General features: G+C 47.2%; 1 protein-coding gene across 2 annotated transcripts in view; it reads left to right on the top strand.

Moving 5' to 3' along the window:
* SYNPO2 (synaptopodin 2) overlaps positions 1-24983 on the top strand; it is a 716997-nt gene that overhangs the window by 551752 nt on the left and 140262 nt on the right. The window contains exon 3 of one of the 2 annotated variants that reach the window (XM_069630687.1): positions 18202-18363. The exons of the other annotated variant lie outside the window; for it this stretch is intronic. Coding sequence (XP_069486788.1) covers positions 18202-18363 — 162 coding nt within the window. The remainder of the gene's footprint in view (positions 1-18201; positions 18364-24983) is intronic. 2 annotated transcript variants of the gene reach the window in all.

Below are 24983 nucleotides of genomic sequence, written 5' to 3'. Positions count from 1 at the left end.
AGACACACGGGGCATGAGCGGGGGGTGGGTGGGAGACATAGAGACACACGGGGCATGAGCGGGGGTGGGTGGGAGGTATAGAGACACACGGGGCATGAGTGGGGGGTGGGTGGGAGGGATAGAGACACACGGGGCATGAGCGGGGGGTGGGTGGGAGGGATAGGGACACGCGAGGCATGAGCAGGGGGTGGGGGGAGGGGAGAGACACATGGGGCATGAGCAGGGATAGAGACACACGGGGCATGAACAGTGGGGGGGAGGGGAGAGACACACAGGGCGTGAGCAGGGGGTGGGTGGGAGGGGAATGACACATGGGGCATGAGCAGTGGGTGGGTGGGATTGAGGGACACACGGGGCATGAGCAGGTTGAGAGACACACGGGGCAAGATCAGGGGGTGGGTGGGAGGGGAGAGACACACGGGGCATGAGCAGGGGGTGGGTGGGAGGGGAGAGACACACGGGGCATGAGCAGGGGGTGGGGGGGAGGGATAGAGACACACGGGGCCTGAGCGGGGGGTGGGGGGAGGGATAGAGACACACGGGGCGTGAGCGGTGGGTGGGAGGGATACAGACACACGGGGCATGAGCGGGGTGTGGGTGGGAGGGATAGAGACACACGGGGCATGAGCGGGCGGTGGGTGGGAGGGATAGAGACACACGGGGCATGAGCGGGGGGTGGGCGGGAGGGATAGAGACACACAGGGCATGAGCAGGGGGTGGGGGGGAGGGGAGAGACACACAGGGCATGAGCGGGGGGTGGGTGGGAGGGATAGAGACACACGGGGCATGAGCGGGGGATGGGTCGGAGGGATAGAGACACACGGGGCATGAGTGGGGGTGGGTGGGAGGGATAGAGACACACTGGGCATGAGCGGGGGATGGGTGGGAGGGATAGAGACACGCGGGCATGAGCAGGGGGTGGGGGGAGGGGAGAGAGACATGGGGCATGAGCAGGGATAGAGACACTCGGGGCATGAACAGTGGGGGGAGGGGAGAGACACACGGGGCATGAGCAGGGGTGCGTGGGATGGGAGAGACACATGGGGCATGAGCAGGGGGTGGGTGGGAGGGTAGAGACACACGGGGCATGAGCAGGGGGTGAGTGGGACGGGAGAAACACACGGGGCATGAGCAGGGGGTGGAGGGGAGGGATAGAGACACACGGGGCATGAGCGGGGGGTGGGGGGAGGGATAGAGACACACGGGGCATGAGCGGGGGGTAGGGGGAGGGCTAGAGACACACAGGGCATGAGCGGGGGGTGGGTGGGAGGGCTAGAGACACACGGGGCATGAGCGGGGGGTGGGTGGGAGGGCTAGAGACACACGGGGCATGAGCGGGGGTGGGTGGGAGGGCTAGAGTCACACGGGGCATGAGCGGGGGTGGGGGGAGGGGGAGAGACACACGAGGCATGAGCGGGGGCTGGGGGAAAGGAGAGAGACACACGAGGCATGAGCAGGGGGTGGGCGGGAGGGAGAAAGACACACGGGGCATGAGCGGGGGTGGGTGGGAGGGCTAGAGACACACGGGGCATGAGCGGGGGGTGCATGGGAGGGCTAGAGACACACGGGGCATGAACGGGGGGTGGGTGGGAGGTCTAGAGACACACGGGGCATGGGGGAGTGGGGGGAGGGAGAGAGTCACACGAGGCATGAGCGGGGGGTCGGTGGGAGGGAGAGAGACACACGGGGCATGAGCGGGGAGTGGGTGGGGTAGCCAGAGACACACGGGGCATGAGCGGGGGGTGGGTGGGAGTGCTAGAGACACACGGGGCATGAGCAGGGGGTGGGGGGAGAGACACACGGGGCATGATCAGGGGGTGGGGGGAGGGCTAGAGACACACGGGGCATGAGCGGGGGGTGGGTGGGAGGGCTAGAGACACACGGGGCATGAGCGTGGGGTCGGTGGGAGGGCTAGAGACACATGGGGTAAAGCTGGGGGTGGGGGGAGAGAGAGAGACACACGAGGCATGAGCGTGGGGTGGAGGGAGGGAGAGAGACACACGAGGCATGAGCGGGGGGTGGGCGGGAGGGAGAGAGACACATGAGGCATGAGCGGGGGGTTGGGCGGGAGGGAGAGAGACACACGGGGCATGAGCAGGGGTGGGGGAGAGGGAAAGAGTCACACGGGGCATGAGCGGGGGTGGGGGGGAGGAAGAGAAACACACGGGGCATGAGCGGGGGTGGGGGGGAGAGAGAGAAACACATGGGGCATGAGCGGGGGTGGGGGGAGGGAGAGAAACACACGGGGCATGAGCGGGGGTGGGGGGGAGGGAGAGAGACACATGGGGCATGAGCGGGGGTGGGTGGGAGGGCTAGAGTCACACGGGGCATGAGCGGGGGTGGGGGGAGGGGGAGAGACACACGAGGCATGAGCAGGGGGTGGGCGGGAGGGAGAAAGACACACGGGGCATGAGCGGGGGTGGGTGGGAGGGCTAGAGACACACGGGGCATGAGCGGGGGGTGGGTGGGAGGGCTAGAGACACACGGGACATGAACGGGGGTGGGTGGGAGGTCTAGAGACACACGGGGCATGGGGGAGTGGGGGGAGGGAGAGAGACACACGAGGCATGAGCGGGGGGTCGGTGGGAGGGAGAGAGACACACGGGGCATGAGCGGGGAGTGGGTGGGGTAGCCAGAGACACACGGGGCATGAGCGGGGGGTGGGTGGGAGTGCTAGAGACACACGGGGCATGAGCAGGGGGTGGGGGGAGAGACACACGGGGCATGATCAGGGGGTGGGGGGAGGGCTAGAGACACACGGGGCATGAGCGGGGGGTGGGTGGGAGGGCTAGAGACACACGGGGCATGAGCGGGGGGTGGGTGGGAGGGCTAGAGACACACGGGGCATGAGCGGGGGGTGGGGGGAGGGAGAGAGACACACGAGGCATGAGCGTGGGGTGGAGGGAGGGAGAGAGACACACGAGGCATGAGCGGGGGGTGGGCGGGAGGGAGAGAGACACATGAGGCATGAGCGGGGGGTTGGGCGGGAGGGAGAGAGACACACGGGGCATGAGCAGGGGTGGGGGAGAGGGAAAGAGACACACAGGGCATGAGCGGGGGTGGGGGGAGGAAGAGAAACACACGGGGCATGAGCGGGGGTGGGGGGGAGAGAGAGAAACACATGGGGCATGAGCGGGGGTGGGGGGAGGGAGAGAAACACACGGGGAATGAGCGGGGGTGGGGGGGAGGGAGAGAGACACATGGGGCATGAGCGGGGGTGGGGGGGAGGGAGAGAGACACGTGGGGCATGAGCGGGAGGTGGGGGGGAGGGAGAGAGACACACGGGGCATGAGCGGGGGGTGGGGGGAGGGAGAGAGACACACGGGGCATGAGGGTGGGTGGGGGGGACAAACAAAAACACAGACATGCCGCACGGACATGAGTTTGTGCGGCAGATCCCGCTCCTCGGCCCTCCGCTGGCCACCGTGTGCGATGGCGTGAGCGGGGGGCTGGAGGAACAGGGGACACACGGAGCATGAGCGGGGGTGGGGGGGACAGGAAGGACACACGGGGCATGAGCAGGGGTGGGGGGGACAGAAAGGACACATGGGGCATGAGCGGGGGTCGGACAGACATGAGGCATGAGCTGGGGTGGGAGGAACAGGAGACAGACACGCTCCTGCTGACCTGACAAAGCATCTCATGCGGGAAAGAAAGATGGCGGGCGTCTCTGAAGCCAGACTCACTGCACGCTTTCACTGCATCCAATGAGAGAGCACGTCAGATGTCCGCGGACATCACGCAAGCTGCTGGCCCAATCACCGTCCTGTCCGCGGAGCGAACAGGGAAGTCTGTCCACGGACCGAACACAGATATCACTAATTTTTTTTGTCCTACTTTTTGGTCATTTTAAAAAATACTACTGGACGGATTTTCACCAAATTTGCAAAAGCACGCTTTTGGGACCACGCTGCTGCTCCTGGTCCAAATTTGGTGAAAATCCGTCCTGCGGTTTGGGCTGTAGGCGCGAGCAAAAAATGTTTCCCATTCAGTCTATGGGAAAAACAGAAATTTTGGGACCCCCCCTATAACTTTTCCCCCCCTGCACGAATCCTAACCAAACTTTGCAAAAATATTCAGAGTGGGCCATATACCTTTTTTGCAAAGTTTGGTGAGGATTTGTGGAGGGGGAGCGAAATTATAAGCCGCACAGAAAGTGCACTTCCTATGGGAACAGCAACTTAACCATAATTACACTGCCACTATCGTGGCAGTGTAATATATATATATATATATGTATATATATATATATATATATTCAATGAAAAAACGTTGTCAAAGGGATGTTATGGTTTAGTTGCACTAATAAAAACCTATGAAATTCAATGAAAAAACGTTGTTAAAGGGATGTTATGGTTACAAGTAAAAACCGAAAAACCTCAGAAATGTGCCAGTTATGGTAAGCTAAGCAACCATAACTCGCACCACCACTGTGCACTGTTAAGACCAACACCCAGGACATCAAATATTACATCACAAATGTTATTGATGACATCACTGACATCACATCCTCCCCAAGAGCCACCACCACCACCAGCTGGAGGACCCACACAACAAAAAAAGCGCAGCATTTCCAAAGGCAATGAAGGGGACCACGAAGATGAGGTAGAGAAGTACCATGGGTGTGGAAGTTCTTTACCACTGTTGGGAATGTACCAAAGGCTAAAGCTACAAAAATGACATGCACTAAGTGGAACTTTGTACTCAGTCGCAGACTACCTGGACATTATTCCTATGGGACGACCTCCATGCGCCGCCACACCAAATCCAACTACTGCAATGCTCTCAGAAAGATTTTTAGCAAGTAGTAGGATGTCATCCTCCACATTATCTTCCTCAACCAATACTGTAACCACATAGCCTACTTCTGTGGGACACAAAATCCCACCAGCTACCTTGCAAGCAATAAAAGAGGCTGTTGATCCATATCTTTGGAAGACAACAGTCCTCTGTATATACTGCAACACACCACTCTGCAGGGGGAAGCAATTTCAACGTGCGTTTGAAGCTGTAATCAAGGAGCATGAGAAACACTCCCCATCACCTTAGAAGTAACACACGCACAACATCTTCCCCTGTCCATCGGCCCCTCAATATTAGTGCTTGGTGCCTCTTCCTTCATTTCCCTCCTCAACTTACGTTCTACCCTCTCCTGCAAAAAATGTTTTTTTTTTAACTACAAAAGAAAGGTTTCTTTAGGAACCACCTTTCACAGTTAAAACATTTTACTAAAAAAAATCTTATAGACTCCATCTACTTTATATTTCTCAGTTAAGTACATAGACTCAATATGTTTTTTCAATATTTCCATTAGCATTTTGTGTTATGCTAATGGGAATAATATGACGCTCATCCCCACTTCCAGGGGGTTCCTGGCAGCCCAAGTTATTGGCCTAAGCGAAGTGTGTCTGTGTGCGTCCTGTTGACTGCGGGCTTTGGCGCATTATAAATAATAAATAAATAAATAAATAAATAAAGAGCACTCCGGACCATTATCCTCCATTGAATCCACTGCAATGGGTGATACAGGCCATTAGCACCCCTGGTTCCCAAAGCGAGAACCCGGGGTGCTAACAAATAGATTTTTCTTCCTACTGTAGGAAGGAAAATCCTTTTCCAAGATGGCCACCATGGAAAGAGAAGGCGGGGCTCCGTACAGAGCCACTCTTCCCTTTCCATGGCACCCTGCAGAAGGCGAAGTCAGAACCCTATGACCATATTGCCACAAGCATATTTATTTTCTCTTTCAAACTTATCCTACTTTCAAATAACTTTACCACATAGCCAGTCCCAGGTGGACATGGTCCCTCGCTGTCATGACCAGTAGCCAGATTGTCCGGGTCATGACCTTATACCATGACCCAGACAATCTTGCCACTGCCCATGGCCACAGGCTATACCTCAGTCACCAAAGGTATATCACCATTTTTTGCACCTACATTATGACACCTGTCAAAAAATAAAACACAGGCACATTTGCAAAACCATGCTTTGAGCTCCTTGCCAATGCTCCTTACATGAGTTTGCTTGAAATCCACCCATGTTTTATTTTTTCCAAAATGTATGTACATACAATACAGGGAAGGAGCACTGGATAAAATCTCTTAAGGATTCCATAGAGAAGTGGGACTGGGCTGTCAGCCACGATAAGACGGCTAATATGAGACCATTAAGCTATAAAATGCTGCAAAGCTATCTAAAATTGCTGCCGTCTCCTGTGACACGCAGAATTTTCTTAGATGTTAGGCTCAACCGTTTGAATATTCTAGAAATAAGGGAGCATGGACTGGCGTACCGGTCGAGAAGAGGACATGTAGACTATGTCTGGATGGTAATACTTTGGAATCTGCTAGACATGTACTCACATGCTGTCCTAAATTGAGATCAATATATAATAAATATTTTGCAAAATTTGAGTTTGAAGAGGAGTATATGGCTAGCAGAACATTCAGGCTAAGATGCCTGTCCGGGTATAATAAAGGGCTAATCATCGCCATTACCCAGATTTGGAAGAATGTTAACAAATATCTGCATAATTTTGAAGAGGATGTGAAACTGTTAGTTGATCTTGAAATGTCAGTGTTATGCTATGATGTCAGATGCTAAAGCTGTTACCCCAAGCTGAATGGAATTAGATCTCCTTGCCTTGACTCTGGATGCATAGTATATATATATATATATATATATATATATATATATATATATATATATATATATATATATATATATATACTATTCAGGGGAATGATATATATGTTTTTGCCCTTCATTCTGCTTAATTACCTGTCTTTCTCCTTTATTGCAAGGTTTGATGTGTATTTGTATTTCTATTTTTAATGTAATATGCATGTCTTTGTGATATTTTTGTTAATGCTATTTTATTGTTGTTCCCTTCTACCTTCTTCCTTTTATGTATATGTTTATATTTGAATTTGTGTTAAAGTTTAATAACTGTACACACAATAAACAAAATAATAAAAAAAAATAATAGTCATATAACTTAGCCCCCACTTGACAAAATCCATTCAGTCTTTACACAAACATTGAAGGTTGGGTCTATAATCTTTCTGAAAACATTTGTCCACATTCGTCAAATGGCAACAAAGTTATAAGCCATCTAAAAATGTTGCAACCCCCCCTCTAATTTAGCACCCTCTTGAGAAAATCCCAACAACCTTTACAAAAACATTTATATCTAGATTTAAAATTGTTTTGCAAAATTTTGTGCAGATTCGTCAAATGGCACCACATTTATATCACCCACCTGGTGGACTCAATCGTTCATCCTTTCCAGGTGGATACAATTAGTACCATTGAGTTGGCTACCAGTAACAGAAGTTATTTTAATGGTTCAATGCTGAATAACTGAACCAGCAAACAGCTTATTACATCCTTGTTTCCATCTGACTGTTGCCTTGCATTGTTGCTTTGTGGAGCGGGGACATGTGTGTGCTCTCACTCTCTATCCCTCGTGAGTTTTTCTGACCCTGCTCCCCAGAGCTGGCATTAACATCTTTGGGCCTCTGCCACAGATCACGTCACCACCCTAGACCTGTGTGTTCGCGGCATTGTGGAGACCCTCACCACAGGTCTGATTATGTTATTCTTGTACTGGTGCTTTGCTGCACAGGCCCAGCTTTTGGCCTCATAATTTCATGAGAATTACAGTATTCAGCGATGCATCTTGTGTTATCATTTCTAATGTCTGTCTCTACATCATGACCCACGCTATGCCTCCCTCTCCTCAGGCCCTGTCATTCTATGGATCCTGCTAATCTTGTCTATCCATCTATTACCACTTCCCTTTCTCCTATGGTTTCTATCACACTTTTGCATGCTTTTCCCTTGTACAACAAAATGTCTTCTAGTCTTGATCTTTTTTCTTCAACTTAGTTTACAGTTTCCTGTTTTATAGTCCACTAAGTTTTCTCCATCAATGCCTCTATGGCTTTGGTCTTACTGCTTCGCAATCTGTCCCTTCTCACTCCCTCATTGGGTATTGGGGACAGTAAAGCTATTCTTTATCACTGCTCTCGGACCTCTCTTTCTCCTTTTTTCTATCACTTCTTGTTTTGTCTACTTTTGAATGCCACTTTATTTCTTGGACTTAATCTTTTCAAATTCTCCATCTGTTTTATCCTGTTTCTGATTTCCCTTTACAAATTGTTGATCATTTGTTTATGTCTTTTTCCCTTGTCCTCCCCTACTGTTTTCAACAGATCCTCTTTTCTCACAACCGCTCTTGCTTTGGTATAACATCTTCTTCTCCCACTTGCTGACCTTTTTCTTCTTCACTCCAACGCTTCTTCTACTCACTTCTCCTCTTCTATTACATCCTATGGGTACTGTCTTCCTCATTTTCTGCCAGGTGTGCCTTCGCTGCAGTCTACTCGCAAATGTTTTTATGAACTGGAATAACACTGGTAGAAATCTCATTCTTCAGCAAATCACGCTGGACCTTGTACACTTCTTGTGATCTTGACTTATTTTTTTGTTGTTTTTTTTGGTTTTTGTTTTATTGGTTAAAATTCAATTCAACCTTTAACACACACTTTTTAAACAAACAATTATAGACAATACACAACCTTTGGAACAGATAAGGTTAAATCAATTCCTTCTCAGTGGAAAGTGAAGCAAACAATGTAGTGAGCGCATTTGCAATTGATGTAGTTGAACCGGACAAATAGTAATTCCACATCTGATCGACTCCTAAGATTTGATCCTTACTAAATTTATAAAAAGCACCTAACCTTATCTGTTCCGAAGCTACACACGATAGCAGCAAATGCCTAGCTGTTTCTCTTTCCTCTTCCCGTTTACAATATCTACAGATAACAGCATCTGCATCAACCGAACAATATCTCAACAAGGTTTCCTTTGTGTGTAACAGAATTAGACAGAATCTCTTAAAAGTGGATTGTGTAGATCTAATGGATTAAATCGATAAATACGGGGCCAGGATTCCTTGCTTTGTATGGCCATATTTCAAATGACTTAATGAAGAATAAGCATGGAATTCCGTTACAGTATTGGCCCAGTCCAAAGTGAATAATGACTTCTTCACTTTATTGGGATTGCTAACCAGATCCAGTTTTGTGCATCTCATCTCCTTCAATAACAACAGGGCAATCCCCTCTATTTCACAGACAGCACGAATGCCCCCATGATCACATGCTTGTCCAAAATCACACCACAATTAATTATGTATTGGTGTTAGCATTTTACCATACAGAGATAGGTATTGCCAAAAGGCTCTAGCTTTAAGAGAGACACTGCTCAGTTCATACTGATCAACAGAATGAGGCATAGAAGGTCAGAGGCAAAGGACTCTTCTTCACATCAAGGATTCAAAAAACAGAGCATACTCTAACACGACCGGATCATATATTTCTTTTGCGTATAGTAGTTTCGGTACAGCCTTGCCTTCATAAAACCGTTTACATGGCAATAGGGAACATTTTCCAAATTTGGAATCCACCCTGCAAAGTTGGCTCACTAAATTAGTTGCTGTGGTATGCAGCCAGGAACGAATGAAACTAATGGAAGGTTAGAGGCAATCTTGAAGCACAGATACAGGAAAGAGTCAATCCTCTCCACCGGTTCCAAATCTACATGCCGCATGAATGCAACTTGCTTTCTGATATTCGTAAGCTGCATAACCTTAGTCTTACAAGAATTAATAGTCAAGGAGTTTGCTTTGAGGAAAGCTGAGAAACCATTCAGCAGTCTCTGAAGGCCAATTGGTGTATTGTCAAAAATAATGTACGGTGCGATCTACCACGTCAAAGGCTGCCGCCAAGTCAATGGAGGCAAGAAAAACGGGATTCCCCTATTTTGACTAAGCTTGTCCCTGAATACAACTAAGTAATAAGCCATTCAGTTGGGTGACCATCCTCTTCCTGAGGCCGGTTTGCCATTTTTATATTAAATTCTGCCTGCTGGTCCAGGTTTCCAGATGTTCTAGGAGAAGACATGAGAACATGTTTGAGTCTGCGTTGTTGATGGCAATCTGATGATAATTGCTTGGTTGTGACCTATCCCCCTTATTACATATGGGAATAATATGAGCTCTATCCCAGGTGGGTCGCAATTGCTCCCGCTTAAAATATTCAGAATTTCTACCCACAATGTCATATTAGTTTTAAAAGGCTGATTTGTGAGTCCGTTTGGGCCTGGAGCTCGCGAATTACTGATAGAGCCGATTAGGTCAATGAGTTCAGCATATAAGATTGAAAAATCAAAAGATACCTCCTGAAGAACTTTATTCACCATCCCAGATGTCTATAAAGAGGCAGGCAGTGCATACAATGACTCTAGTGATGAACCCAATCCTCTTCTGCAACCGCATTAACCAATCTCCCCACCTGTACCTTCCCAGAGGCATTTATTAATGACCAGAAAGTTCTAGAATTCTTGTCTACTAATACATCTAACATGTTTTCTGCATCTTGTACGTGATGGGCTCTAGACCCAGGCAACCAGTTTTTGTACCCTTGTTCTACTTTCCTTATTAGGATGGATTTTTCGGGTCCCAAGACTAAGGGATCATTTATAATACGCCTTCTCGCACATCTCAGCTATCTTCTTCTGAGGACCAACTCCCTATTGTATGTATGTAGATGGGAGGTGGAGCGAGGAGCTCCCTTACCAGACTTGGTAATATTGGGGGTGATTACGCTATTAATAAAGCACCCAAAGTTATCCACCCGAAAGTCACTTCGCATTTGCTGAACAGATTTCTTTTCCATCACTCCAACTAGTGTTTGATTGACCCTAATCAGCATTTGCGGACTGCACTTAAGACGATTTCCGTGAACATTCAGTGCAACTACTCTGCCCCCTGCCAATCTGGAGGTCATTTTTGGTATAATTATCAGAGGGTCAAAATAAGCTATCAAAATGGAGTGATCACTAGACTCTGTTCTATTGATTTCAAAGCGGGAACAATTTTCCTACAACCACGGTCCCACAAAGATATTATCAATAGTAGAGGTACCAGAGTCATTAGACCATGTTGTGGATGATGGAGTATCTCCTACAACTGCACCATTTAAAGGACATAGACCCATACCTGTGAAACACTCCACCCATACATTGCCATTCCTGATTTCTAAATCCTTTTTAATTTTGAAGAGATGACTCACGTACCCCGTGGACACACAGTCTGAATTTAGCTCTCCTGCCACCAGAATGTGGCCAGAGGGTGTGGAATTATACCGTTCAGCTACACACAAATGTAATGGATTTGATCACTTCAGCTAATTCCGTCATGCCCTGGTACCAGTAGATATTAATCACCAAGATGTTCACCTGCATCTTGCATAACAGTATAACATGAGTTGCCAATACTCCAGATTTTACATCATATCGTGCCACAGCCCTAATATAAAGGAAAGGTTCAAACCTCCAAACGGGCAACCACTTGTACCATGGTCAGCCATTTGCTGGATCACCTCATACCCATCAAATGCAGGCTGCACCTTAAGCCATGTTTCTTGAAGAGTAAGAACTGTATGTTGTCTAAGCAAACTGGACAAGAAAACATTGTTAAATAGATGAGCATGACCTCTCGAATTAAATGAAAGCATTGAAAAATCTGTGAAGCAGTATATCTGTGGCCACATCAGTTGTCCCTAAGTCATAGGAGTAATGTCCAAGAGTCTAAGACAAGGTCTGAGGAATAATCCACAATCAATCATGGCTTTTCTCAGAGATCATGATTTTCCTTTTCAAAGCCAGAACTTGATCTTCAACACTACTTTGCCCGGTATGCAAAGGGTGCTTTCCCACGGAGCCCTGTTGAAGTCCACAACTCTGAACCTTCCCCTGCCCAATTTTAGCATTATAAGGCAGCAGGTCATAGCATAGGCATCGCTAATTGTCACTTTCTTTCGAAAGAGTGTCCATTGCTAGTTTAGATTTGAGAAAGATCACAACTTGGTCAAGTCTTGTTCGGTCAGGGAAAAACACTCTTTCCACATCACTGGATTTGATACCATTCAACAAGGGTTTCTCTTGGAGCAGGGGCAGTATATTCGTACGATCCAGAATTGAAGAGCAGGTTTCCAGTTCACACTTTTAATAACCATCACTAATGACCCCTCTTGAGGCTTTTGTTGTTTTGTTGAATAAGTTTACGTGAGCCCAAAGGGCCCAATGGGACACATTCCTGCAAAGAGGCCACAGACCGACTGGTGAATAAATGTCCTGGTTGTGGCTTCAGCTGGGCTGTTAGCGGGGCTGTTAGCAAAGCCGCACAGGGCAGCCGCCCATTGCCTTTTATCACCTTGCTCATCGTAACCATGTGTCAGTGTTTGGAACAGGCACAGAGGGATGCACAATGCATATGACAGGGTTATTCCTGACCCTGTCATCCATTCATTTTCAGGTGCAACAGAAGTGGAATCGACTGCTGCTTTTACTCCTGCTTTTCTATCTCTCAAACAGGGATAAAAATGCTTTTTATTTCTTTGCATTTCACCGTGACAGGCCCTTTAAGAGGCTGATTTAAAACTGGGAACAGTAACATCACTGCTTAAGAAGCCCCAAGCAGACCCAACGGACTTTGTCAACTTTCTAACTGTTTCAAATCTGTCATTACTAGCAAAATTGTTACAAAAGGCAATAATGTTAAAGTGGCAGCCTTTGCATTGAAGATACCTTAGACTATCTTCAGGGCAGGCAGGTTTCAGGCCTTTATATGGTACTGAGTCTGTTATATTTTCTCTGGACAATTCGAGGTGGATTGTGGATGACGGTGGAACAGGCGTCCTTGTGCTATTGGATTTGTCACCAGCATTCAATTCCATTAGTCAGCAGGGAATCCTTATGAAGCTGCATCAGACCGGAAGCAACGGAAAAGCTTTGGTGTGGATAAAATCCTTCCTGTTTGCTAGGCAACGACGGTTGATGATAGCAAAAGGCAGTCCGAAAAAAAACGGATTATCGTTATCTCTGAGAATCCTGAACACCAACTGGTTGTCTTCTACATAGTTTTATATCTGCACTCCCATCTTCTGAATGTGTAAAATCAGGGGCGCAATATGAATATTATTCAGCACAGGGGGCAATCCTAATCTTTGTGATTATCCACATCCCAGATTGTATATTGTTGACGCTTTTTGGGGTAGATACCAAGGTTTCATGAAGCTGCGTGGGGTGTCCGATCATTGTCATACTCGTCTGCCGGCTAATGAACTACTCCACTTGTATCCCTAAAAGCAACAAGGGATCATAGAATGTTTAGGAAGTTTACGAATATTTACAATATTTCATCAGTATTGAAAGTTAGCAGAGCTTAAGTGATGCTACTATAGTTTCTTTTTTACCCTCAGAGAGATCGGGCACTATTCAAATACCTGATAAGATAACATGACATAACAATGTGGTATGAGGTACTGTGGGAGAAACCAGGCTCATGCATCAATTTAGGATCGTGACAAACCAGAAACAGCTTTATTTGCCTGGCAAGATAAAGTATCTTCACCTTCCAGGAACTGACCAGAGCAATCTAACCCACCTTCCAGACCTCCTACCTTTGTAGGCCGGCAGGAGACACCTAATTCACAAATTAGTAAGAAAACATTCAAAAAACATCACTCTGCGAAAAGAGACCTCCCGCCCCACAGAATCACATTAAAAACAGTCACGGCATGAGGCAGTTGCTGATGTAAATATCAGGGAGATGTACGATGCAATAGGTTCCTTCTGCACTTTCTGGAGGGGGACTTTGTGGGCATTTTATTCGCTCACATGGTCTAGATATACTTTGCACTAAAAAGAACCAGGCATGTTCTTTTTAATGTGGTTTACACATGTCTATGAAACGAGTTCAGGGAAAACAAGCATTTTCAAGAGAAGTCTCTTGCATAAGAACAGCTAAACAGCAAAATGGAGAAGACTTTACCAAATAGTCATCAGGCTGCTGTCGGTAGAGGCTTGAGGGAAATAGCATGCCTCAACAGTACTTTCCCCTTTTGGTATGACTGTTACGCTCCCATTCAGCCTTGAGGACAGGATCTCATTGTCCATATTCCAAATCCCATTTATTGCCCTGAGGAGCATTGGACCCATTATCTTTTGGAAAAGATTTACAATTCTATGTCAAGGCACAGAGGCGACTATTATGCTTCACTATACTTACTACAACTATGAGCAGCAAAGCAAGAAAATCAGCAACACAATCAGATTTCCCAGTAAAACCTCAGCCTCTTTGTAGCTTCTGTGGCAAATCTGAAGATGTTGTCCCTTATTTCCTAGGGGGAGACCTTTCCCATGTGACCAGGGCGGTGCGTGCACAGTCAAATAATCCCCCTGAGGGTGGTGTACTGAGGGAGGATCACATGGGGAGAGAAGCCCCCTATGGAATTAGGGACGATTATTCTCAGGGAACATGTATTCATCCACCTTGATAACCTCAGCCCCTTCTCCAATACCAAATCCCCTGCCCCCTGTAGGGAGAAGAACAAATATCATCTGTTGTCAGTTTCATCATATTGATACACTTGACAAACCTGAAATATCCACGAATTCTAAGCATCTCGCTTCACAGGGGAAAACTAGTACTGGGACGAAGATTACTTCAAGGAAACGAAGAGAGCCGTGTAGTTTTTTCTGAGATGTCAATTGCCGGAATGGAGACAGCTGGCTGGCGTGGGAGTTCAAAAGGAACTCAGCTGTCAAACAGGTGAGAGAGGAGCCTGAGGGAGACAAGCCTTCCGAGAACGAGCCTCGGGAGAACAGATCTCCAAGAAGGCACAGCGGGTTGCCTGCACCAAGCCGACAGAGGGAAGCCGAACGGGAAGTCATGGAGCAAGGTACAAGAAAGGCTGGCGAAGGTCCAAGTTGGAATGACTGAGTGCGTTGGTGTGGGTGCTTGCCTCAATGCTACCCGGGCTCTGTTGAACCACTTCTAAGGCAGGATGTGTAGCCGGGGAAAAGAGATGCCACCCGTGGTGCAGATCTCGCCTCTCTCCAAAAAGCTACCAGATCCTTAGCGCGCGAAGCCCAGAGACTGGGGAAACGCTGGCACCATTCAAGAGGAAGAGAACAGGTAAGTAGGTTTACGAGAAGTTGTTAGAGATCCGGGGAAGCTTGAGAGTAAATCTAAGACACAAGAGAGAGGGTCTGCGACCTGAAAGAGAATCAAAGACAGTCACTTGGCAGGAGAGTGAACCAAGGGGAGTAATGCCACAATGTGAGTCTGGGACAAGCACCCATATCAGAAACCAACGTCCAAAGACAAGAGGGTCTGGGGCCCTGTGAAAAAGACATTTATTGAGAATCACTGAGTTTGGCAGGAGAAGACGCCAAACCACCTTTGCGAGTCTGTGACTCGCACCCACATAAAAGATTGTTTACATTGTGTTAAAGAAATACTCATTTTGTCAAAGGAAGACGCCAAACCACTTTTGCAAGTCTGGGACTCACATTCACATAGAATCCTGGAAACTAGGGGGACAAAGACCCTGGGAATAATAAAGTGAATCCCAAACTTTACTTTATCTGTGATCCAGCATCTTAATGGAAGAATATGTCTAGGGTATTGGAGCGCTGCCCCAGTCTTGGAACTTTGTGGTTTTGAACATTTCTTTTCACCACTTTACTACCAGCGAACCTGGGAACTTTTCTGTTTATTGAAAACACCAAGAACACTGTTTCTTTTAGTAAAGTTTACCCTTGGACAGTTATATTAGATGGTAAGTGTTAGGGACAGAAGTTGGGTTTTGACACGGCTGTGACAGAATTTTTGCTTTCTGACTTCCTGACATTTTCATTAATTTACTTTGAGGCAGGGAACATCCACATAGTATTTAGGGATAGAGAGGCCTTTTTCCCACCTTTTGGTATTAATAAAAGTATTTACCCAAAAATATACCATCACTGTGTCCGACTCATACTTCTGCACCCTTACATTTCCTTTATGATAGAGCATCCCTCACCACCTGACGTCCCGGTAAAAGATTGTGGCCCTGTCCCTGATGATCTTTCATCATGTCCCAGCCGCCTCCTCATTTTTCCTTCTCTTTTAGCAGAAAAGTTACATTTTCCTTTCATAACATTACTTGATATTGTATATGTCTTTATTCTGTGTGCTTGTACTTGATAGGTTTGTCTGCAGAGTCTATCTGTACTCCGCTTATTACCTTTGCAGCGTGTGCGGCTGTTGTTGGCACATGCGACACTCGCCTGGGTCTCAAGGGAGGTGTCAGCTTGAGCAGCGTCTCTGCCATGCCCCTCTCCCACTCGCCCACCCATCCCTTTCATTGCCCTCTCAGGCACCCTTGATTGTTGCAGCAGGTGGTATCAGGTTCCATGTACCTCATGAGCCTCAGCGAATGGCAATTGCATCCTCTAATGTTCGCAATGTTGAAGGACTGTTGAGGTAATTTACAAGCAGATATCTTTGCCTCACCTCTCAACCATTTTTCCAGCTGGAGATGAGATGTATTTGCACTGGCATCAGAAGCATTGCTTCATCCTTATGTCCCACGGTCTGATTATGCCTTTTTGTTATAATTGTTCTTTTATAGCGCGCTTTATACCAGAGATTGGGTTCTAACAGTGGGATCGGGAATTGTACCTGTGTTGTGCTGCATTCTCTTGCTTCCAAGACAAACACGTCACCCCTGAGTCATCCTCCCTTCCCCTTAGGATTTTTTACAAGAGTGCTGGCAAAGGCGACAAGGCCGTAGCCGTCAGTGATCTTGGTAACTTCTTTGTGAGTAGCTCAAGCAGTTTCATGTGATAATGCCCCTGCAAAAATGTCACCTGACAAAAATGTTGCCAAAAAGTGGCTGTGGTTTTTAGGGACATTATCACATAGAACATGCGGGGGAAACCCCTGCAACCCTGCTCACCTTGACCCTGTACATATATGGTCACCATATATAAAGTCACCATTGCCTTTTCCCTGCGGCCATGTGTATGGCGACCATATATATGGGGATAATATTACTGCTCAAGCATGGTTTCCATCCCTGCTGGAACTTTGCTCTGATTTTCCAGTTCCACTTCCTTGAATTCCGTCAATGCTCTCAAGTTCCGATGGGGGACGGGAAGGTTCAGTCCTTGCTTCTTGAAAGGACCATTGCTTGGTGGCCTGTAGAGGTTTGGGTCTTGCTGGGACGTTCCATGTCTTTGTTTAATCAGCTGTGTAACCCATGAAAGACCCCTACTCCCCCTCCACTTCACTGAGCTGCGAAGCAACCTTAGAAGTCTGAGGCTGCTGGTGGGTGAAAGTGTCAATCCCCTTTTGACCTCTATGGGTGAGCTATTTAATTTCTTAGCCTCCCTCTCAGAGAACGGGGGAGCATTTCATACGATTGGAGATTACCAGTCTGCGATTTCTGTGACAATTGAATATGTGAATGAGGACACAATCTGATCTGGTATCTTAATGGTATTTGTTTCCTTGGGCCACCTGAGTTGCACTATTCATGAAGTCAGTGCTGAAGCATTTTGAGCATTGGAGAGAGATTTTGACCCTCAGCCGCAAGGATTTGTTGGCCCTAATGACCATTTTGTTGTGTATGGTGTCATTAAGGGGATTTTGGGTAGGAGGCCTATGGAATTTTCTCAGTGGATATTTCCTCTGGAAGGAGATTTTGTTTTTTCATTTCTCACCCAACAAAGACAGGGATTAGATAATTTCCTATCTGCCCTTCCCAGGCCACCTGGCTCTACACATGAAAGAGTACAAACTTCCCTCGAACAATATCGGACTCCAGCAGCTGCTTCATGCTTTAGGTCATCCTTTTCATCACTTTTGGCAAGATGGATAAGGTTGGTTTGGAACAGGCAAGAATTGATGTATCCCTTTCCAAGTACCCACTCCAGCAGGGGCAACATGGCATCTAAATCATTTAAACGAGGCACCGTTTTGGAAGTTATTATGAAGCGGGTGGATTGGTCTGAGGAATCTGCATTTTAGTCAATTTTATTTTAAGCTGATTGAGGAAGTAGCTGCGTTAGTGGTGAGTAAGCTTTGAACAAGTGTAATACTTGCCTTTGTGTCTTGCATAGACTGTAGATTCCCTTTACAGTGGACGAGCAATTCTATTAAAGACAGTGAGGCAAGTATTATCCCACCCTCACTTTACAATATGTGCTAGCCTGATACATGTCACAGCTGGTATGACTGTGGTTGACTTTGGTGACATTTTGTACTGCCTTGGTGGTAATGACGCTCTTCTCTTCCAGGGATGGATGTCAAGATTTCTTGATGTGCTTCTGTAGTCATCTGGAAGTTCAACGGTGGATCGTTCTTTCGAGCCGTTGCTCGATGGTTGTGGATTTTGTTGAGTGTGTTCCAGGACGGTTTGGACTACCTCTGTCGCTGATTGGATTTCTGGTCGATGGCAGGTCAGAGGTGTCGTTTTTCCACATGAAGAGTCACATCAATGAAAGGGGAAATGCCCAGGACAGGACAGGATGTGAGGTTATCAGGGACAGAGGCACGGGATTGTACTGGGACTTCAAGTGGCTGGGGCTGTTCTATCCCAAAAGAAAATAGACTAGCCCAGGTTTTTCTTGAATATATAGTTTTCTTTATGATTTTTTGCTTTGATGCAGAAAAGTGTAGTAAAAAACAGGGACACATTACTTGCCTTCATGTCTTTAATAGAATTAGTACTCTCTGGTACTGGCTAGTCTGGGGAATGTATATACTGCTGTACAACCCTAGATCATAAGGGATTTCCCTACCCAGGTTTCCTGATGTTTTTAAGTTCCTCATATGGGAAGTGTCTGTCTAGATCCATTGTCCATGCCGGCCTCGGGGCTTCCTGCAGGTGGTCTGAATTTTCCCCCACTGTGGGTCAGTGTTGGCTTTCATTGTAAATAGAGTGTGTTGAGCATCTCCCCAATCCAACAAAGTTCTATAATAGGCGTGTTAATGTTGGGGCAGTCTCTTGTTTCAAGTATCCTATGTTTGATCTGGAAAACTAGTAGTCTGCTGGCTTTGGTCCCATGCTTGTAATGCCTTGGGTTCCTGTGTACCAACCCTCTTTTTATTTTGTCCGACTCCACTGCTGCCAAGACCTGCTATCGCAAATGTCCTTTTGGTTTCTGGGTGTCTGTTATTGTGTGACCCTTCATAAATTGCCTGAAATCTGCTGTGGCTTTTTTGACCCTCTGTGTGTGGTTTGCTTGTGATAACACAGTGAGCCTCATCACAAGTTTGATGGATTTACATGGCATCAACTAAAATACTGTTACCACTATTAACAACAGGATTAATTACTTGGTACTGGAAGTAAATCCTCCAGGTTCTGAGTTTGTGTTGTTTCCCATTATGTATTGGACTCCATTGGGTAGAGCCTGTTGTGTGATGCAAGTCTCCTTCTATAGGGCCCCACAGGGTTCTTCCGCCTTCTCCGATATATCTACCCTGGCATAAGTGACATGGGGAGTTTAATGGCTATCTTCACCACTTCAATTCAAACTTCCTCAAACTGCTTTACTGCCATGTTGGTTTGCCATTGGACGGGCAGAGTCGATGATGCATGAGTGTACTGCAGTCCGGGACGTTGCTGGGTTTCCCTAAACAGGTTGCATGTTCCCTGCAGGATTAGAGTTCCAATCTTTACCAATTCTTTTGTGCCATTCCCAGTGGGCCTCATCTGTTCGCTGGAAGGTACCGCCCTTTCAGGTTGTACTATAGTTTGATCTAGGGGTATGGGTTATGGATTTACTGCATGCATGGCCCATGATTCATTCTATGCATTTTCCAGAGTTTCTACTCTTCTTCATGGGTGTGGACGGGGGTAGGGTGCTGTTGCCTGTGATGGGTCTTGTACCTTTGTATTGTGTTTTCTCTTCCGGGTTTCATTTCTCTGCATCCCAGCGGTGTCTAATAACTTGCTGTTGATTGACGGAAATAGCGGTGGGCGTCTGCCTTCTGCATGCAGAGTTTTGTGTGGGGCAGGGGTGGGAGTCTCTTCGTTTGTAAGATCAGAAACCATGCAAGACCCTTGTGGAGGGTGGTCCTTGCCCCTGCAAGGCTCTCCTTGATTCAGTGGGTTAAACTGTGAACATCCCCAGACAAATTGCAGACTGCGGGTACCACTACGTCCGTGCTAAGCAACAGGTCTGGAATGGCCTCATTGTTGTGGGGCCTGAATTTCTCTACCTTGCCTGTGCTTTCTGCGTCAGACGTGTGCCAGTCTTTGTCCACCAGTCTGGTGAGTGAGTACCCATGGCTTATTTTACCATCGCTCCACTGGCCAGCCAACTCCACCGGTTTGAAGTTGTCCCCCCTCGGCAAAAGGCCTTCCTCTTACCTGCATCTTATGACGGAGTGGGGCTCCATCTCATCCAGTTGAAGACCAGGCCACTCAAGCTCCCACCAACTCCCTTTGGCCAAGGTTCTAGTGTGAGCATCTGTCGCCCTTCCATCACTGTGTGTGCATTCCTTGTGCTGCTCCTCTGCCACACTCACTCGCGCTGAACATGAAATCGGTGTGTGCACCTCCATGCATACATGGGTGTCCTTCGTTGTAATCATAGGTCGATATCAATTTACCCTCTGCCGTCCAAGCCCTAAATATTGTATTCTATCTTCAACATTCATTAGTCCCTATAATTACATGGGATTCCCTGTTGGCCACTTAGGCTCATGTAAAACATTCTGAGGCCCCACCTTCTTACCTCCAGCTCCCTCATTGCTCATCATCCCCAGCTGTTCTATATCTACCAACTAGGCTCTGAAACTACCTACTGTTTAAATGATCTCTCGCTCTGTCGTTCTTCTCCAGAATGTGGGGTTCCATGTCTTAAAATCACGGCAAAAATGGCTGTGGATACAAAATATTGCGGCAAAAATGCTGTGGTTTTGCTGCCACAATCATGTAAAGGATGCACGGGACACCCCCGCACCCATTAAACCATTTAAGGGAAGCGGTGGACACCCCCGCTCCGCTTAAATGGTATAATGGGCTACACCTTTACCGGGTCTAACCACAGCATTTTTGTCGCGATTTTTTTACCAGCAACATTTTTGCTGCGATTTTATTACCTGATAATGTGGCCCTTAACTGATGGATAATGCTCATCGGTTCCTGGTTTCTGATCCAATTCTACCCTTATGTTCTATAAGGAGCACAGCATTCCAGTGTATGAGCTTTTCAACCGAATGTGGTCCTTAACTGATGGATAATGCCCATCGGTTCCTGGTTTCTGATCCAATTCTACCCTTATGTTCTATAAGGAGCACATCATTCCAGTGTATGGGCCTTTCAGTCAAGCTACACCCATCAGTGCCCACTGAGGGCCTCCATTCTTCCAACCTCTCTGTAGAGTGCCATGTGACCATGCTGATTGCGTCCCCCATTTGCTCCAATCCTGCTGCAGAATACTCACAAATCACAGACTGGCTCTAATTTCTAGCTACCCTCGTCTCCCAGATAATGCCCCGGTTGAAAACTTCCACCCACTTCGCTCCGATGTGCGTGCCATTAAAGTAACGCCCAGGAGCCCCATTTCAGGTCTCGAAGATCGGTACGACTTCCAAGCCCTCTCTTCTTTTTTTGATCTAGCTCCACAGTCTTCTCCTGAAATTTCCAATCATCCCAATTCCCCAACTCTCTGGGGGATCTCCTGCTCTCTTTTTAAGACTACTCCGTGCTGGGTGAACAATCCCCCTCCTTTTAGTCACAAACTCACTCCAGACAGCTTTGCAATTGTACACATGCGTACTAGCTAATCCCGGCCTTCAAGGTGTAATTTAACTCGATTGTTCTGCTTGTGCTCAATGGGGTGACTCTGGCCTCAGCCTTTGCACGGAGCTCACTTTGTAATCGCTGCCAAGCATCACACCTATGCCCCTGGATTTCATGATTAATCTATTTCAGCCCTCTTCTTGTTGCTGCCCAGCCTGGTGCCAACTTTAGCATCTTCCTGGCCCCTTTCCTGAAACCCTCCGGGGATTGGCTATAGGGATATTAACCACAGTCACACAGCCTCTTTAATACCCAAAGGTTCATTCACCCCTCAAGACATGCACCTTTGTCTCTTATTTCCCATATAAAAGCTGGAGCTCTGAGCCTACCATTTGGGGATATTAAGGGAAAAAGATATCAGCATGATTTAGGTAGAGGGGATAGTATTTACCCAAAGGGTGCCAGAAAAGCACACTGGTGGGTAAGAAATGCTGGCCTAAATAATGCCTTATTCACATTCCTCTTAAACAAGGAGAATATGGTACAGATCTCACTTCTTCCCCATCACACATGTGGCTTTTTCACCCTCTTATGGCGCGTTTGGCCTTGATCTCCCTCTCTAGACTTGTACTCACCTACACACTTCTATCCTTCCTTTCCTTGAACACATGGTGGCATGCAGGATACTGGCCCCGGTAAAAAAGAATAGCGGCCCCTGTGCCAGGCCCTTCGCTCTCATGCGTGTCAGACTCATCGCCTACCTGGTGGTTGATGGGGAAGAGTCTCCTCCACAAATTGAGTCCGGTCACACTGATGGTCATTGAGTTTCTTTTGCTGAAATGTGACATTGAAATCTGTGTGCAACCCATTGGGTTCCATCTCTCAAAATCCCAGTATACAAAATATCGCGTCAAAAATGCTGTGGTTTTGCCGCCACAATCCTGTAAAGGATGCGGGGGACACCCCCGCAACGGCCGGACCCATTACACCATTTAAGGGGAGCGGGGGACACCCCCGCAGCCCCTGCCCCCCCTTAAATGGTATCATGGGGTACACACTTAATGGGTCAAACCACTGCAGTTTTTATTTACCAGCGACATTTTTGACACGATTTTATTACCTGATAGCACCCATTGTCATGTATTTGTATGGTGTCCTTCCTGTAACAAATTACTATTCCTGCCTGATAGTTTTGATTTAGTGCCACCTTTAGAGCAAACACGAATGATATGGAAAACAAAGAGCGGTCCATAGCATTTGATTATTAATACACATGCATCAATCCTTTGCCCATCCCCCAGCCTCTTTAAACTTATATTGCATAGGCATTGGTTATCAACGTCCCAACACGGAATGGCCAACACCTACCCATCAGCCTGCTAATGTGGGCCTTCGGACTTTGCAATGGCGCGCATCTGACATCAGCGATGCCGCTGGAGATAATCTTCTTTTATCTGACTCCCTTGGCACTCTAAATGCATGAGTTGCAAGCTAAGGCAGGGCAGGCGCTCCCATTGTCTCTCTATTGTCGTAGATACCCCGTGAAAACATTGCAATGCTTATTGGCCATTCAGCAGTTTGGGTATTTGTTCATTTGACTATATCCCAATTTTCTAACATGTACTTAATTATTTTCCAAATCTAAAATGCTCCTGACTCCAACAAAGAGACAGAGAAAATTGCTCACAGCAGTGGAAGGGGAAACACGTATTGGCTAAGCTATCAAAGTGGTCTTCCATTTTGGTTGTGTAAGGTGTGAACTGACAAAACGGTGTCTCAGGTTTTGTGAATAATAGGTGTTGATGAATGTGTAAGGTTTCTGCTTTATTTATACTTTTACTCTGATTTATTCTTGTAGCAAATAAATATGTGACTCAAATATTGGATGCAGCACAGCTGAAATATGATATAAAAGCAATATTTTTTTAGATCCAATTTAAAGAGTTCTACATGCATAATTGGACTAACCCATGTAATATGATGCACATCATGATGTAAAAAAGCATACTTTAAGTTATATACCTTATTAGTACCCGGCGATAGACAATCTGAATGCAACAAGCATTCTGATTGGCTCTCGCTAGGTCCCTACCCGGCCGGGAATCCCTCCGTCGGGATTCCACGGCCTTTGTCCCCGGCGGGGGCTGTGGAAAACCTTCAGCCAATAAGGAGGCTCGAAGCGGGGCCATCCCCGCTCCGAGCCTCCCCGCGGCTGAGAGGCTGCCTTCGCCCCCCGCCGGGGACTCGGGTAAGTCTTTTTTTTTTTTTTTAAATTCCCTTCCCTCCCTCCCACCCGCCTCCCCAACTTACCTTCTTGGTCCTGCGTCCCCAGCGGGGGACAAGGGAATCCTCCAGCCGTGTGGAGATTCGGAGTGGGGCCATCCCCCGCTCTGCGCCTCCATGCAGCTGGGGGCTTCCCTCGTCCCCCGCCGGGGACGCAGGGCCGTTTGTTTTTGTTTTTTTCCCTCTTCCCCCGTCCCACTCCCGCCCTCCCAACCCCACTTACCTTCTTTTTGATCCTTTTTAGGGAGCGGACGCGCTGGGAACACTTGTGTTCCCAGCGCGTCCGCTCCCGATGGCCGCCATGGAAAGGGAAAACGGACTCCGTTTTCCCTTTCCATGGCGGTGGCCATTTTCTTGGTCGTTTTTTTTTCTGTTCTGAAACACTGCAGTGTTTCGGGACAGAAAAAAATGCTTTTAGTGCCCCGGACATGCAAATAATGCGGGCCTGGTTACTAATAGCAATAGAACCCTCGCGGCGGGGGCATTACCTGAGTCGGTAATGCCCCCACCGCTCGGGTTCTATTGCTTAAATAGTAAAATAATTAGAAACCATTTTACTATGTGTATTTTGCCCATCGGTTTCCAATGAGCTCTTGCCCAGTCATTTTTTTGGGGGGGGGGGATTTCTGACGGTATAAGTATTTTATTTTCACACGCCAGAAGCAAGTAACCGGAGACTCAACAAATGGAATACAGCGATAGCGTAATCTGTACAATCAGTGCAGGTGTACAAATAGACAATCAGGAAGCAGGACAAGTATACACCTATGCAATCAAAAGAAAAAGAAAATTAACAAAAACATTTTTTTTAAACCTGCATTCATGAAAACGGAACGTACAGTAAGGTCATTGAATGAGTTTACACAAAGCAAAATTGGCCCTATGCATCTAGGAATTAACCCTGTATGTCCCTGAACGTATCAATGTCTCCAGATTGCTTGAAGATGGCCCTCTCATATGTCGACACATTCAACAACAACTCCGCCCAGTCATCAATACAGAAAGAAGTGGTTGACTTCCATGCCCTCAGTATCATCTTTT

Source organism: Ambystoma mexicanum, chromosome 6q, assembly GCF_040938575.1.
Source record: "Ambystoma mexicanum isolate Mex_15411 chromosome 6q, UKY_AmexF1_1, whole genome shotgun sequence".
Lineage (NCBI taxonomy): Eukaryota > Metazoa > Chordata > Amphibia > Caudata > Ambystomatidae > Ambystoma > Ambystoma mexicanum.
This window is presented reverse-complemented; position numbering and strand designations above follow the sequence as displayed.